The sequence below is a fragment of the Scardinius erythrophthalmus genome (assembly GCF_964197995.2).
Source record: "Scardinius erythrophthalmus genome assembly, chromosome: 24".
NCBI classification, from domain to species: Eukaryota; Metazoa; Chordata; class Actinopteri; order Cypriniformes; family Leuciscidae; genus Scardinius; species Scardinius erythrophthalmus.
This window is the reverse complement of record NC_138244.1, coordinates 25,516,046-25,532,927: the sequence shown is the minus strand read 5'-3', so window position 1 is coordinate 25,532,927 and position 16,882 is coordinate 25,516,046. Positions and strand designations below refer to the sequence as shown.

At 36.1% G+C, this 16,882-nt stretch overlaps 1 protein-coding gene across 1 annotated transcript in view; it reads right to left on the bottom strand.

Moving 5' to 3' along the window:
• The window catches only part of LOC308684620 (anoctamin-3-like), a gene marked incomplete at both ends in the record, with an annotated part of 38,347 nt that overhangs the window by 1,594 nt on the left and 19,871 nt on the right, over positions 1-16,882 (bottom strand). The window contains one exon of the mRNA XM_081355885.1: positions 3,251-3,448. Coding sequence (XP_081212011.1) covers positions 3,251-3,448 — 198 coding nt within the window. The remainder of the gene's footprint in view (positions 1-3,250; positions 3,449-16,882) is intronic.

Below are 16,882 nucleotides of genomic sequence, written 5' to 3'. Positions count from 1 at the left end.
TTTTGCATTTTACAACGGGTGAATCTCCAGTTGTCACTGGTGATTGTCGTTTGTGCCTTTCTGGATCCGCCATCAAATTGATGTTTATATCAAGTGCTGTGAGAAAAGGCTATAAATCTCCACCTCCAATATCCTCACAGTCATACCCTACTAGCCCTTCTTTATGTGGACAGATGTGACGTAATGACGCAAAGGCATGCTCGAATTTCCCGCGGAAATCCACCAGTACCACTGGAATTAAAAACATTATTACAAGTTTACAGTTTTGAATCGAGCTAAAGCAAGCAGATAGTTTTGATGTACCTGCTCAAAATTTTATTTTGCATAATTTTTAACCCAAAAAAGTTACAGACTGCAGCTTTAATAGAACTGAATGTAAATAATTCTAAGACTTCTAGGCTGTTCTACAAGGCATTTAGCTAAAAAACGTGTTGGCTGAGCAAGCAAGTAGCACATATCTGGTGCCAGACCTGATGAATGACGTAAACATGAATTTTCACTCCAAATCTACAGACTGCTCAAACTATACAGAACATACTTAATATAAATACTTAATGTAGGATTTTCATAGTAAAGACAAAGAAATTAATTAAAGTAAGGCAAGAATTTTGACACTTTTGTTTTAACATTTTCATAATTGTCATATTTACTCACAGCAAAACTTCTTTAGTGCTCCTTTTATTAAAATAAAAACATCAAGCTATTACTGTCACATGATCCTTATAAATACTTTTAATATGCGTCACAGTCTTGATATATTTTGTATATTCCTGAATGCTACCGATCCCGATCTGATCTCTGACGTGTGATGCAGCCTCTCTCTCTCTCTCTCTCTCTCTCTCTCTCTCTCTCTCTCTCTCTCTCTCTCTCTCTCTCTCTCTCATATATATTTTTTTATTGTTATATTTTTTCAAAATATTACTGTTTTAATATATATTTTTGATCAAATAAATGCAGCCTTAGTGAGAATAAGACATCATTATCTGTAGTCACCCAGCTAATGTTCCAGTTCTACCGTTGTCCTCAGTACTGTCATTACAAAAGACAGACTTGAAGATTCTCTGTATGAGAATGTGGACTAAAGCCACAGAATAAGTAAAATCAGCTGGCTTAGAACAACCATCTCATTATCCATTATTCATTCTGTTGTGTTGAGCTCATCAAGTCATGTGCTTCTGCTAAAAGATCTTCTGGCAGCAGTGTTGTATCCAAATGATGGCCATTAGTGGGTGGTAGTAAACTCAAGGGAGAATGTAATGCGGTTCTTTAGAGGATTCCGGCAGTGTCAGCACATGGAAATGATTCCAGCACCTTCATTTAGAACTTTTGAGCAGCACTTGGAATAATATCTTGTCTACACGTCTGTAGAGCTAATAAGGGTTAATGACTGCAGCAGCAATCTCAGAGAAGAGAAGATGAAGTGGACAAATATTGGTGATGAAATCAATAACTTTGTGTTAGCAGTTTTTTTTTTTTTTAAATGCTCATTGCTTAAATTCAAGGCCCTTTGTCAAACAAAAACCAACCTTCCAAATTCAGTTAGGTCTATAACACCTAAAGAAAACCATTTACAATCTCCCTGAGATTTCCAAACTGTTTGACAAGCGTAGTACACCTCTGGAAGTACATGACCTGCATAATGCCATCTTTGCATCAAAGTTCTGATGACACCATATGGCCTTTCACCAGTGACTAGCCTTAGCCGTGAGGAAAATGTATGCAACTATCATCCTTTAAGAGAAATATGGTTAACACTTTAGAATACTGTAATTAATTAATAACTACAAAGGAATAAATGAGTAACACAATATTAACATTATAATAACTACAATTAACTAATAAGAAACTGATTAATTAGTTTGTAATACTAATTGAATGTCTCAGTTGAATGTGGTGGCTAAGTAGGGCCTCAGCTCCCCATGTGGTGGTTAAGTAGGGCCTCAGCTCCCCATGGATTGATTGGGGAATAGAGCCTGATGGATGAGAATTATTGGACAAACTGCATTATATCTTTCATGCCCATTAAGACCTTTATGTCCATTAAGTAGTCGTTCACTCCTATATTAGGTCTGTTTTACTGTTTTTAGAACCTTGCATGCTCCCTTTGGTAAGCCGCTCCCTAGGAACCTTCTCAGAAATATAGCTGAGATGCTAGTGAGGCATACTGAGTCTATGTTGTGTATCCCCCCATTATAGGCCTCCTCTTGGGCTTCTGGCTGAGGCCTGTCCCGCAGGAGTAAGGTGTAATTGCAGAGACTTCCCTTGCTATGGAGCATAGAAGCTTGGGTTTTTTTCACTAACACCTGAAAATTCAGTCTTAGGAGTAGGGCTACTATATTACTTTTGCAGGTCACATAGGATGCGCTCTGGGATTGATGCACTTTTGACTCTGACTAAGCTCTGTAGAATCATTGAGTGCTATGTCGTTCGTGCATGTTCACAGCTTAGTGAGGCAGGCACCCCTTCAGCATGGCATAGTGGGAATTGCTTCCCCATAGAATCAACTCCAAGACGCAGCGCTGGAGTTCCAATTCAAAAGGGATGTATTTAACCCCGGTTCCCTGAGCAACAGTATTAATGTCAAACTTGTTCAAATGAATGAAATGATGATGTATTTTTTTTTTTTCATTTACAATAAAACTATCAAAAACTCGCATACCCTACTGTACGTTACCATAGTACTGGACAATTACAAAAGAATATATAATGATTAAATTTATACCACCTTCATAAATTCAATAAAACCATAAAAAAGCAAACAAATCTGATGCTCATTCTTTGTTATTTATTTTGTAGATGTTGAGGTAAAAATAAATAAAAATCTTGTTAAATTTTATGCCATCTTGCAAGTTATTTGAATGCACCATGATGGCATAATTACGACTACCCAGTTTGTAAATACGAACTTCCAAGGAGGACTTGAGTCACCATGAGTGCATCTACTTGGATAAATGATATAAGATAAATATGAAATAAAGTAAGCCTAAAGGTCCAACCATAACCCTACCCCTAAACATAACCATCATACGAAAACCTATGAATGAAATTTCATATTGAGATTTTAATTTCATACAAATTACCAATTCACCAAAAGGTAAAATAGTTATGAATTGAGATTGTGAGTTTGAAACACTGAAGGATTTGTTGTGTTTATTACATTAGTTAGGGCATGCTATCTTATCATGCTAACATGTTAGCTTGCTAATCATAAGCTAACTAAAAAGACTAAGAAAAGCTCTGCTATGCTCACCTGTGGGAGGTATGATGTGTGTGCAGGAGGCACTGACGCTGTGACTGTATGTTTTGGGTTCAGGACTCAAAGGCACAGACAGGAAGTGGTTGAGGTTCTCAGGATGTGTCTGACTCTGAGCCAGACATGGCAAACTGCGGCGGGACGACTTTAGCGTTTTCTCTTTCAAAATCTCACTGATGCTGGTGTGCATACCTGCTGAGAGAGAAACATGAAAGAAAAATACACAACTGAGACCTGGGGTAAAAAAAAAAAAAAAACATTTCCACTTTGGAAATGTATATCTATTTATTTGCAAATATAAAGGCACATACATCTCCAATCCAAAACTCCAAACAAATATTATTAATAATATATATATATATATGTATATATATATATATATATATATATATATATATATATATATATATATATATATATATTGTTCTTTTGTCCCGTGTCTTAAGAATCAGTGTAATCTGAATCTGATCCTAAAACCTTGTAATGCAATACACCAGTAAAACTCACTTACGCTATCAAACGCAAAGGTATAGTGATCACATAAAGGACAACCAGTGTATTACTTACGTAATTAAATAACTCCTGGAAGAAGCGTCAGTCTTTATTGACTCACAAGGTCATCTAAAGATAAAGGATTTACTAACTACATTTCAGTACCACAGAAGGCAGTAACAGAAGATGCTGTTTCGGTAACATAATCATTTCCATTATATGGCCCATAAAAAAGTTGATATGGAACATTTGATAATAGGTTTAATTTGTAACATTAGTTAATGTATTAGTTATCATGAAGTAACAGTGAACAGCATTTTAGTAATCAATGCAGGTTCACGTTAATTTCTACATGTACTAATATTTACTAACCTTTCAAGTTGTAGAAATAAGCATTAATCTATGAATGAATATGAATTAACAATGATCAATAGTATGTTTAATAATTTACACTAACAGTGCTGTAAATATGCTTTTTTATTGTTAGATCAAACTGTTTATTTATACTTAATGCATTAACATTAGCAAATATAACCTTATTTAAAAAAAAATCATATTTTAATCATCTTGAAACCCCAAAATACATTTTTAAATGCATAACAACATAGCATTTTAAAAATCTCTCATTTTAATATGAATATGGTAATGTATTTGGAGCATTCCCCAGCTGAGTCCTGCATTTTATCAGCTAATATGTATGAAAGTAATGATATCTGAATGTGGCGTAACAGGATTAAAGTAACACTAAAGGTTATTTAAAAATACTTTACATTTGTTCATTGTATGTAGACCTGCTTGCAAAAGAATGACAAAGAAAAATAAGTATACATTGAACCTAACTCTGGTAAATATACAGTATTAAATGTTTGAAACATAATTACTTTCCCATATCACTTTGAAAATGTGGGTGGAACAACTGCAGGCTAAAATGATCAAATATTTAAGGAATTTACCTCAAAGTGAACTTCTGCATCAAGGAAGTGATGTCAAAGGTTGATGGCTAGGTTAATGTTTCAGAGCTGCAATTATTCTAACAGTGTGGACAGCGATCCTGTGGCAGGACACATAATCCTGGGAGCAATTTCAATTCATGTTTTGAATTTAATATGAGATGATTATCCTCAGCACACACAGAGAATTATGGCTCCTTTAATAAGCCTTTAATCCAAATTTAGGTTAATGCATAACAGATTAAAAGAGAGAAAAATTATTGTACATTTATATGCATCAAAGTTTCATTGCAGTGTAAATGACCATGATCTGAAGAATTATATGATGCGTAATGTTTGTAAATGTTATTAATAAAAGTTAATAAGTTAATACACAGTGTTTATCTTTAAGATGACAAATTGACTGAAATACCAATGCCAAAGCAAACCATAAAAACAAACATGTCAAGTACCAGAATGCCAGCAGAAGCATCATCACATCTGGATAAATGATTCTGCGTAACCATTTAATAAAATTAATTAATTAATTAATTAATAAAAAAAAAACATTTCACAGTCAGTATGACCGTCTCATTCAAGGTGACACTAACACACATCCAGTGAAAAGCTCATTTGCAAGAGAGATCACCAGCTGTGAAATGCCTGGTCTTCCCCACATGACTGCACATAATAGAAAGAGCTGATGTGGAATTCCTCTCTGAGTGACCTTGCCCATGACGGCTGCATCAATCTAACCCTTTCTTAACCCACGGCTAACCCTTTAATACTAAATAGAGCTAACATGAGAGAGAGAGAGAGAGAGAGAGAGAGAGAGAGAGAGAGAGAGAGAGAGAGAGAGAGAGAGAGAGAGAGAGAGAGAGAGAGAGAGAGAGAGAGAGAGAGAGAGAGAGAGAGAGAGAGAGAGAGAGAGAGAGAGATGCAGCAAGTTCAAAGAACAACAAACACATGCAGAGCTGAATTAATTAAGAATTTCTCACATTTTGGATGCATCTTAAGTACTCGAAATTCAGTACAAGTCTCTTGAAACCCAAATGCTCAGCCCTAAAATATCCCCTTCGCATAGCATCTTGGGATCCAGATACAAGACACATATACTTTGGAAAATCTCTGCCTGTAACCCATTTTACTACATTAAAAAGCAGACATACTTGCATTTGACGATGTTTGACTGTGCACAGCTCTCCACCACCTACATGGGGTGTTGTGGGTGGTTGCCAGGCTGTTGCTATGGTGTTTTAAGTGTTTTTAACATTGTTAAAATGAGTGTTTCCCAAACAACAATGCAACTCACTGATCAACCACCATTGAGCAATGCATAGTCAGAGAAATTAACTAGCTAGTCACTGCTACAGTTTCCCAAAACCGTCACACATCCGTCGTTTTAACCATGTAGCTTCAACAATATACAATATTGTTAATTATGCCATGCACATATGGTGGAGTAATAACTTTTGCAGATTAATCAATTAGATCTTTAATTCAAGATCTGATCATTTTTGAATCACGTTTACATCCATTATGGTGTAACTGGCATGTTTTACTCCTATATACATGCGGTTCATTCAGTCAGCTGCTTTCTCCACAATGCAATTTCTTTGAGATGCTGTTGTAACAAACATGGCATCACTATTTTTTATCCCAGTCGTTTTGCTTTATTTGATGTTTCACTCATTGCGGGTTTCCTCTTACATCATACAATCATACTCTTCAAAAACAGCGCAGATTGTTGACGCTAAAATATTGAAATGGAATTAAATATATAGATTGTACTGCATGTTAGCCTGCTTATTTTGCTCATGAGCATGACTATTTAAGACCACTTGTCATACGAACAAATAACCATGCTTCTTACCACAGTTCACACTTGCATATAATCAGATATACTAACAAATATGTGTTATTGGTGTGCTGTTTGAGGACAGTAAGGACCCAACCCATAGCACTCCAATAACTTGTGACCATAGTTGGCTAACAATGCTTTTGGGAAAGGCATCCCTTGGTGGTTTCTAGTTGCTAACTGGCCCAGCTTACCATCTATATCAGGGGTTCTCAATACTGACCCTTGAGGTCCAGTCTCCTTCAGAGTTTAGCTCCAACCCTAACTAAACACTCCTTCACAAACTAATCAAGGTCTTCAGGATTACTAGAAAGCTACAGGCAGAGGAGTTTGGTCAAGGTTGAAGTTACACTCTGCAGGAAAGTGGACCTCAAGGGCCAGAGTTGAGGAACCCTGACCTGCTGCATATGATATTCTGATCTATAAATATTGCTCAGGCCCCTCCTTCAATGTAAATCTATGTATTTCTTTGCCCATTTTACTGTCCAAAAGTCCTGAGATTAGACAGGTAATAACATTAATATTATTCATAAGTAGTATTACGAAGTACCAAGAAAATACATATACATGTTAATGAACAACATAGTACAACTAATGACTCATTTCAAGAAATATCTGAGTCATCTTTCTCATAAAAGAGCTTGTTGGATTTTCTAATATAGCTCAATTGAAAGGACAAATAAATTAAAACTATCATCACACTGTCCTTTTTCCAAGCGGAAATTTTCCGGTCTCTCTTGAATCCAACACGGAAGTGACTTAAACTGCAATTCATCGACTGAAAAAAATGTGTTAACAGCCTGGTACAAAAAGTGGTTTAGGTCTATATAGCTAATTTTGCCCTTCATGACAGCTGTGAGGGTGGTGAATTGTTTTTATAACTCATCCATTTAAATCATATTAAGCCTTAAAGTTCTGCATAATTAAGGGCGTGGCCACTTGAGTGACAGGTGGATTGCCTCTGCTGTCATTACTAGCCGTTTGTTTGTTAGCCATCACATCACCTCAGCTAATCCCGCCTCTTTGCCCATTTTCAGTTATCCGGGAGTGAGGTGCTGCCAAGATGGCGACGGCTGGCTCCGCCCACTTTGGGATTCAAAAATGTTCTTCAGAAACCTAGAAAAAGCTCTTCACTGACACTACGTCCCTTGTTTTATACAGTCTATGGTTTTTCCATAGAAAACCATTATATAGAAAACGCTAAACCATTTAGAATGTTGCGTTCATATTCTGGGCTCATCTACTCGCCTGTTTACTAGTATGCATCATCAATAAGGTGTATGCTGAATTTAGGTAAGGTACCTGTAAGGTAGCAATGTAAGGTAGGTTCATCTTCATTTATAACGTTCAGTTCCCAGGGAAAGGAAGAACTGATAAGAACGTAAATGTGTACCTTGAAAGGCAATGTAAGTCGCTTTGGATAAAAGCGTCTGCCAAATGAGTAAATGTAAGGTAGGCAATGTTTTTCATTAACCATTTTTGTTATACTGGTTGAAACTCTCTTTACATCCTGATAGCAATCAATAATAGAAGTATATATATTACAGCATGTTTTTTTTTTTTTTTTTTTTTTTTTTTTTTTTTTAATTGAGAGGCTTCTGTGTTGCAGTTCAATACATATTTTGCCCTCCAGGTCTCTGCGTCAGTCTCGTGACTGAAAACTATTCATTAATGAGTGCCAGGTTCAGAGTTTTCCCACTGAACATAAACTGAACACAGCATGAAAGTTTCTGAGACTGAATAAAACACATGACATGAATATTTAATGAGGTAAGCAGTGAAGCAATTATGATTGATTGTCTGGTCTGTTGCTAAACAACTCACTGTAACATTCTATCACAGCATTGTTTCACACCGTAAACTCAGCGCTAACAGTCTAGCGCTAACCCTGCTCTGTACCAGGGTTTCATGACCCAATGGTTAAAAAAGAAGTGCTAGAATAAAATTAGTGTGTGAAACTCTGCTTAACTTAGGGTTAGAACTTACAAAAGCAGCATTAATGGTTTCTAAAAATTACTTTTTAATGCAGAACAGCATGCATTCATTTGGCAAGCAAAGAATTCATTGAAAGTAACACTAATAAATTCAATTTGGCGGATTTTATTGTATCTATAAATAATATATTTCAGTCAGTGGAATTAAAAATGTATTATTTTACCCAATATTTGTATGTTTATGCATAGAGTATTGTGGCATTAGTTTAGCAGCATGCTAAAGACAAACTCAGTTATTAATGTGAAGCACTATGTGTGCACCTCTGTAAAGCAAATTGGTAGTAGGCTAACTTGATGTTGCATGATGGTTAAAGGAGACATATCATGCTTTTAAATCGTTCCTTTTAACATATAAATCATACATTTGTAGTCTATATAAAGCGGAACTGCAATGCTTGGGTCTGAATTCCTCATTATTATAGCTCCACAGGCCCCCTTTTTACCCCTTTTCTGGTGTGCGTCTGACAGCAACTCGTTTTGGTGCGGTCTCTTTAAATACAATTGAGACACATCATAACCCGCCCCCTCTCCAGTTTGCAGAGGTGACACTCCACCCCGTTCGGCCATTTTTGTAGTTTAATAGCAGAGATACGATTATAGCGGCACAGAAACTTTTTATTCACACGTTATTAACAAAATGTCAACAACGGAAGACTTACATGTTCGAGCCAGAGTCCGGAGCCGGAGCGAGATGAAAATGAAGACGACGAACCTGCAGAAGAACGTCTTCATATGGATGTATCGCAATGGTGTGTTACTTACTGTATTTACACATGAAACTTTTGGCCTTTTACCACCGTGTCGATTTATTTTGATTAATATGTGCGAGGGAGAGAGAGCAAGACAGCGTCTAGTATGGAGAAGGTTTACACTTTCGCCAGGGTCTGAAGAGAGAGTGAACGCGCGCGCGACCGGGTCTCACTCTCTCTCTGCTCGTTCTTTCAGTTAAACATGCGCACTGTCATAAGCGCGGCAGTTCATCTACATTAGACGGTGTAATGAAGCGTATGGGTTACTACATCCAACAACCGAACATTTTAACTTACCCTCTCGTAACTTCTGCATCTTTTAGCTTGGACTACAAAATTGCAGCGAGAAATAAAAAATGGCGGATTGCTCGAAGTGTTGGGCTGGAAGTCTAGTCCTTATTTGGCAGTTCAGCTGCAAATACTGTGACGTGATTGTTCACAAAACGTCATAGATAACAGAAAAATCTGAACAGGTTGAAAAATATGACCAAAACAGAATATAAAGATATCAACGAAGCACCTGAAGAGAATAATTTCAACTTTTCTGTACTTCTAAACACTCCAAATATACAACACAATGCATTTAAGGGCTAAAAAAGTGGATTTAGCATGATATGTCCCCTTTAAGATAGGCAGTAAGCAGCTTTACACCCCTTAAATACATTAAGAAATCATTATTAGTGTCTACCAGATTTTATTAGTGTCTGCCAAACTGTACAAATACAAACATACTGTAGATGTCAAATTTGAAGCACACAAGATTTTTTTTTAATACATATTCACAACACATTAAATCAGACAGGCTTGTAAACACCGTGTCCTAACTACACGCGATGCAACGCGCGATAAAAGGCATCTTTTCCATGTTAATCAGTGTTCGTCCTAACCAGCGGCGACACGCGACGATTCTATTTTAGAAACGTTTCTATTTTTCTGTGACATCGCGCTGGAACAACAAACACAAAGTGTGACAATGATAATCTCAGGTACTGTTTATGTGCTTTATTTTAATGTTAAAAGCGTGTAATGTGACTTTGAATATCATTTAGTACTCCAGCTTTGGAGCTGTAAAAACAACAATGGATAATTCACCTCAGATCTTGAAATTAAACAAATGGAAACAAGAACGTTCAAACTGTGAACAAACAAGTGTATTCTTTGACAAAGATTGTTTTAGTAACTCAGTAGCCTATGTATTTTACAGTTTTTTTCAATCGCTAACAAGCGCTTACCCATACTTAAGATACTTTTTCTAAACTCTTAACACAGACTCACACCTACAAAACACAATTGGCCAAATGGTTAATTGTCTTCTCAAAAACACATTTTGTTAAATATATACTAACTCTTCATTTCAAAACAGAAAACATGTTTCTCTGCGCACACACTAACTTTACCAAAACACTGGAAATCTGACTCAAAATAAGATTATTCTGTCAAAGAATAACACTTGTTTTCACTTCACAAGGTACATGCACTCAATCAAAGTACACCAGGTTTCAAAATCCTGGCTATTGTTGACATTACTAAAACTGCATAGACTTTTATGTTTCAGTTTTACAGGTATTTGCATGCAAAACGTGCAATCCACCATTTTACACTAAATTCTTGGTTGGGAACTGTCCACATGTACAGTACTGTTCACATTCATAATCATTCCAGTAAAAAGCAAATCAGTTTTTATACCTTTACTGTTTACTACAGGAGGTACAGTAGAAACACGGTTTGATAGAACAGAAAAAGTTTTACAGTATTGCTTACAGTGAACAAAATTTCCATGAAACACACAAGAGCATTCTGAACAAAAAAACAACAGCAAAAAAAACCATAAAATTACTGTATCTAATCTCTGCGATCTTCAGGGTTAGGCCACATGTTTTCATCAAGATCACATCTGATATCATCCAAGGTGATGCACCTGGGATAAAACTGCTTGGTATGTCGGATCCACCCTTGGAGCCAGCATCCATGGCTTCAAGGAGGGACATCTGGTCATGTGGCTGATGGTCATAAACCTTCCACCTTCACATTACATTTTGTCCAGGTTGACGCCTTTTGGCCAGATTGAATCCTGCCTCATCTATGTATATGAATTCATGAGGGGCCTGTTGGCCTCCAATTCCATAACTCTCAAAACAAAGTTTATGTAAATCATGTCATTTACTGTATACCATACTGTACTGTAACCTATTGCTGTGTAGGTTACCTACTTGCAAAGTGCAAAGCTTATAGAACTGGACATTGAATTGAATATACACTATACCTGGACATATTGTTGTAGCTCCTTGACTCTCTCACTGATATATTGTTTTTGAACTGATATCATTGCAGAAGCAGAGGTTTTTATAAACTTTCATATTGTGAAATATTACAGTAGTACAATTTGAAATAACTGATTTCTGTTTAAAAATATGTATGTCATGTAATAAATTGTGTAAAATTTATTCATGTGATGAAAAGCTGAATTTTCAGCATCATTACTCCAGGAAGAAAAGCTTGTTTCTTCATGACATTGTTCAAAAGCAACACATTTTGCTAGCAATCAAAATCACATTTTGCTAAAATCATGAAATTTACAAAAATGGTAAAAGTTTCATGTAAATGGTAAATAAATAAATGCAGTCCATACTGTATCTAAGGTTTGGAATATTGTTTTTGCTATTGTGGGATGTTGTGTGTTAACATTTGTAAATACTACAAAAACAATCCATCATTTTGTTGGGAGGTATAGCTTGTCTGTTAAGAAAATGTAAGCATTGTGGAAATGTGTTCACTGACTGCATATTGTGTGAAAACGACAAGAAATGTGTGAATGGTATGGCCACAAAAGGCAGATGCTGTGCTAATTGTGTTTAGAGTTTTGAAAATGTGACAACTGATTGGACAAACGCTTGTTAGCGACTGAAAAAAACTGTAATAATGTTTAAATGGTGTAATATTTGTGAATTTGATTATGTAGCTACTTGTCCATTTTCTTGCGATTGCCGTCAAGATGACTTAAATGCATTTTTTTGCATGGTCAAATTTTGATTTCTCGGTTACACACACATTCTGCTAAAATGGTTAAGATGGTGTGTGTGTGTGTGTGTGTGTCCTCACACATCAGTGTAATACCGCCATATTGTCTGTAGAGATGTATCACCACTGCCCAGATTAATTAGGCTCCACAATAACACCAGCTCCCCACAGGCAGAGGAAATATGACATACCATTTTCTAAACGCAGACTAATGGGTCCTCCTTCTAGAAGGAGATCTTCGCTTTATCTCGGTTTGGAGATTTCTGTGCAGGAGAAGAGCAGATGGTGCTATGGGCGCCAGTGTGCCACAGTGAGAATATTTAACACTCATTTAGACATTAGTACTCTTTCCATGATTGTCTTATTCTTATCGTTAAAGCATAGATCATTTCCTGATATTGAACTTGAGGGAATAAATATTTGGCAGGTATATTTAAGTCAGCATAAAGTGGCATTCTTAACCCTTGTTAAAAAAAAAAAATTGTGTTTAATTGTATTGAATGTTGACTAACATTCTAAAGCACATGTAAAGTATTTGATTATTATTTTAACTGTATTGTGTTACATTTGAAGGTAATACATTTTAAGTATTAAATTGCAACTTTATCTTAAATTTGTAATTAGAAATATATTTAAATACATGATATCAAAGATTTAACAGAAATAACAAAGTGAATTTTAGTTAGTATAAAGGCTATCATATCAGTAAATTTGCAGTGCATTTCAAAGACTTTAATTATGAAATCACATATAAAGATGTAATTAAGTCCTACTTAAGTGGGTCAAAATCTAAAGTTTAGCTATGGCATTTAAACTATAATACATTTCCATTGAATTGCAATTAACAAGCAATTAAGTGTCTAAACACATTCAGTTTGCACTTAATTACATTCTTTTTAACTATATTGTTTTTCATAATAAGAACTCTTTTTGAATGTATGCGAAAGTGTAATGATTTCTAAAAAAGTAACTGATTTTACTTTCATAATGTAACATATTACATTAATTGATTAAGGGAAATGCAGGATGCGGCTTGTTGTCATTGATTTTATTGATGATCTAGAATCTATTGCATGGATGCGACTAAAAGTGTCCGTCACTCAGAAAGGAAAGTTGTTTGACAAGTTATTACAATTGAATGAAAGAAGAAAAAGATGTCTTAGATAGCATGCACTGATTAACTGTGCACAAAAAAAAAATAGATTTCAATGTTGGCATAAAACTGAGATAGACATCCTACACGTCTGCTCATGCTGTTGATGGAGCAGGTGGTTCTCGTGAACTCATTGTGTAGGTTTATATAAATATATAAAAGCTTATTGTGATTTTAATCTTGCTCTGTCTGAGCTACTGTATAGCTAAGAGTGGTTTGTCAGGAAAAGAAATGTTAATCCTACGGCTATGCTTTATGGAGGTGTATGAGGGTTGAAGGGAAGAATTAAATTGAAAAGAAACAACAACTTCAGTGTGCAACTATACCAAAACATTACAGAAAATCAGCAATGTAGAGGATAGGAGAAAGAGAAATGCATATATTGGTTGCATTCAGTCCAGTCTTATCAAGTCTTATCAAGAAAAATCTCCAGCACTAATTTAAAATGTAAGAAATGGTTCCATAGAAAACAAACACTGTTTGTGCAGTGCCATGTTTGCTGTGCCAGGGCCGAAAAATCTGCAATCCTGGATTTAGCCAGGGAGGCAAAGCCAATAGGGCTCTGTGATTGAGTGAGATTATCTCTGTGTGTGTCAGTGTGTGTGTGTGTGTGTGTGTGTGTGTGTGTGTGTGTGTCTGTCTGTCTGTCTGTCTGTCTGTCTGTCTGTCTGTGTGTGTGTGTGTGTGTGTGTGTGTGTGTGTGTGTGTGTGTGTGTGTGTGTGTGTGTCTGTGTCTGTGTCTTGCTGTGTGTGTGTGTGTGTGTGTCTGTGTCTGTCTGTGTGTGTGTGTGTGTGTGTGTGTGTGTGTGTGTGTGTGTGTGTGTGTGTGTGTGTGTGTGTGTGTCTGTGTCTGTGTCTTGCTGTGTGTGTGTGTGTGTGTGTGTGTGTGTGTGTGTGTGTGTGTGTGTGTGTGTGTGTGTCTGTCTGTGTGTGTGTGTGTGTGTGTGTGTGTGTGTGTGTGTGTGTGTGTGTGTGTGTCTGTGTGTGTGTGTGTGTGTGTGTGTGTGTGTGTGTGTGTGTCTGTCTGTGTGTGTGTGTGTGTGTGTGTGTGTGTGTGTGTGTGTGTGTGTGTGTGTGTGTGTGTGTGTGTGTGTGTGTGTCTGCTGTTTGTACACGTGTCCAACCAGGACAGTCCGACCCTCAACCTCAAACCTGCATTTTACTAAAATAATAAAGATAGAGAGGTTCTCTAAACAGATCGAGATTCTTGTTTCATGTAATCCCAGTACTGTGCGCTGTTCTCATATCGATTCAGATCCAAAAGGACATTTATCCATTTTTATACAACACATTGTAACGATACAGTGTATTCCTGCAGATATATATGTCTTTATATAGATGAGATGATAATGACAATAACTAAATTAAGAACTTAAATGCATTTATTTTTTTTGTTTTTGGTTTAGGCTTAAAGTGTCACACACCATTTCAATTTAGTTTCTACCCAGGCAAATCATGACACTAGATAATAGTAATGTATATTAAAATCTCAAAATGACTAACAGTTTAACTTAATTTGCCAAAATGTGCAAATACCTCAGTGAATACTGCTTGCAATACTAAACACTACAAGTTATTTTATTTTTAGAGTTATTTTAAATTATCATAATAGTTCACAATATTATTGGTTTTACTGTATTTTTGCTCGAATAAATAATGCAGTCTTTGTGAGCATGAAACATAAAAAAAACTTAAAAAAAAAACAATTATTTTAATGACATTTGAGCCCATTCTCAAATTCTTAAACATTTGTATTTAAATCAGCACATATTAAAGGAAATACAACAAGTACTACTATTATTTATTAAAACTGCAAAATTTAAACAATATTATTATTGGTTTATTACATTACATTAATGACAGTATGGTTCAAGTAAAAAGTATTAAAGCACAATGCAATCTAACTGACCACGTTATTGACAGGCTTCATGAAATACACACAGATGTCATGTTAGGACAGCTATTGAGTAAATTGAACAAATATAGCTGGATTAGTGTTGATATAATGCATGTATAGAGCCAGAGTTAAGATCCAGAACATCACCACGATTAAGGGGATTTTTATTCCATTCTACTGTAACCAAATAATAAAATGCACTGCTGTCTGAAGAGCAGCACAGAATAAAATAAGCGTTTAGGAAAAAGCAAAAAGAGCTTTCCTTGCTTGAGGAGAACGAGAGAGAGAAAAGATTGAAGTAAATGAGGTCAGTGGGTTTGCCCGTCTTCCCCATCTAAAAACCTTGCATAATTCATCACTGGTTCCCAACAGCTCTCAGCTCGCAGGAGTTTTACATGGCCCTGCCCCACTAACTGATGCTTTTTATAGAGCAGAGGCAGAGTGGGTTGGGTAACTCTACACCCCTCTCAGAGACAGTCTTTACGGGATGTTCAGGGGCTGACGATCAGATGGGGCTGAATTTAGAGACGCACATTAGAGTTCGGAGCTTGATTGAGGCTTTTCTTTCTGATTCTATGATATTGTTATTCAGCCTAAATCAATTACAATTGAATTAAATATCTTTGTAACTTTGGAGTAAAGACAATTCTCTAGCTTAAAATATGAAAGGACGCATGAGCAAATTTATATCATGATATTGGTAAATTAGCAGAGCCCCGCTGTGTTAAATTGCCAAAACATGATCTTTACTGTAACATTATATTAGTATTAGTAAGATTGCATATGATTGTTTCTATCATCTCCAGAACTGAAATCCCTCTGTTTGTCAATCACACTAGGCCTTAACCGAATGAGTTAGTGTGCAGTTAGTAGCAGATGGCATGTTTCCAGAGCTTAACTGAATTTACCACAGAATTGCACGAGCCAGTCAATGATGTGCTGAAACATAAAGACAGAAGATTACAGATTCACTCACTGTCCTCTATTCCTGTCCAGCCCGGTCAAACAATGTCATCTCCTGTGCACAGGCCTAAACATTCAAATTACAATACGCTTGTGTATTCTCTTTCCATTATAAGGGAAATCTTGTACTGTCTTGCTAAATCCCAGACAAGGTCAATAATGAAAATATTATTTTCACCTGGAATAACACTTTAAACCTTTCAAATGCTGTCACTTGTTGTCAGATGTTACTTCTCTGTAACTGTCAGCGAAGAGTGAAGAAAAGATGGAAATAAAAGTACTGGATCTATTGGTAAGCAGTTTTTAACAAAGACAAAACTTAAACTGACACAGGCCCATAAACACACAAGCGCACACTATAGGCGGAGGGTGAACCAACTCCAGGTCAGGCTGAGGAGATGCGCTTCCTCTTTAAAAACACATTTAAATACAATGTCATGAAATAGTTTGAAGTTACGTATCGCCTAGCAACAAACTACACATCCCTGCATAAACGCTCCCGATAAATTATTTGTAATTAAAGCAGCTACGTTTACAAACTACTATAATTTGAACAGAAAAGCAAGCATACTGTAT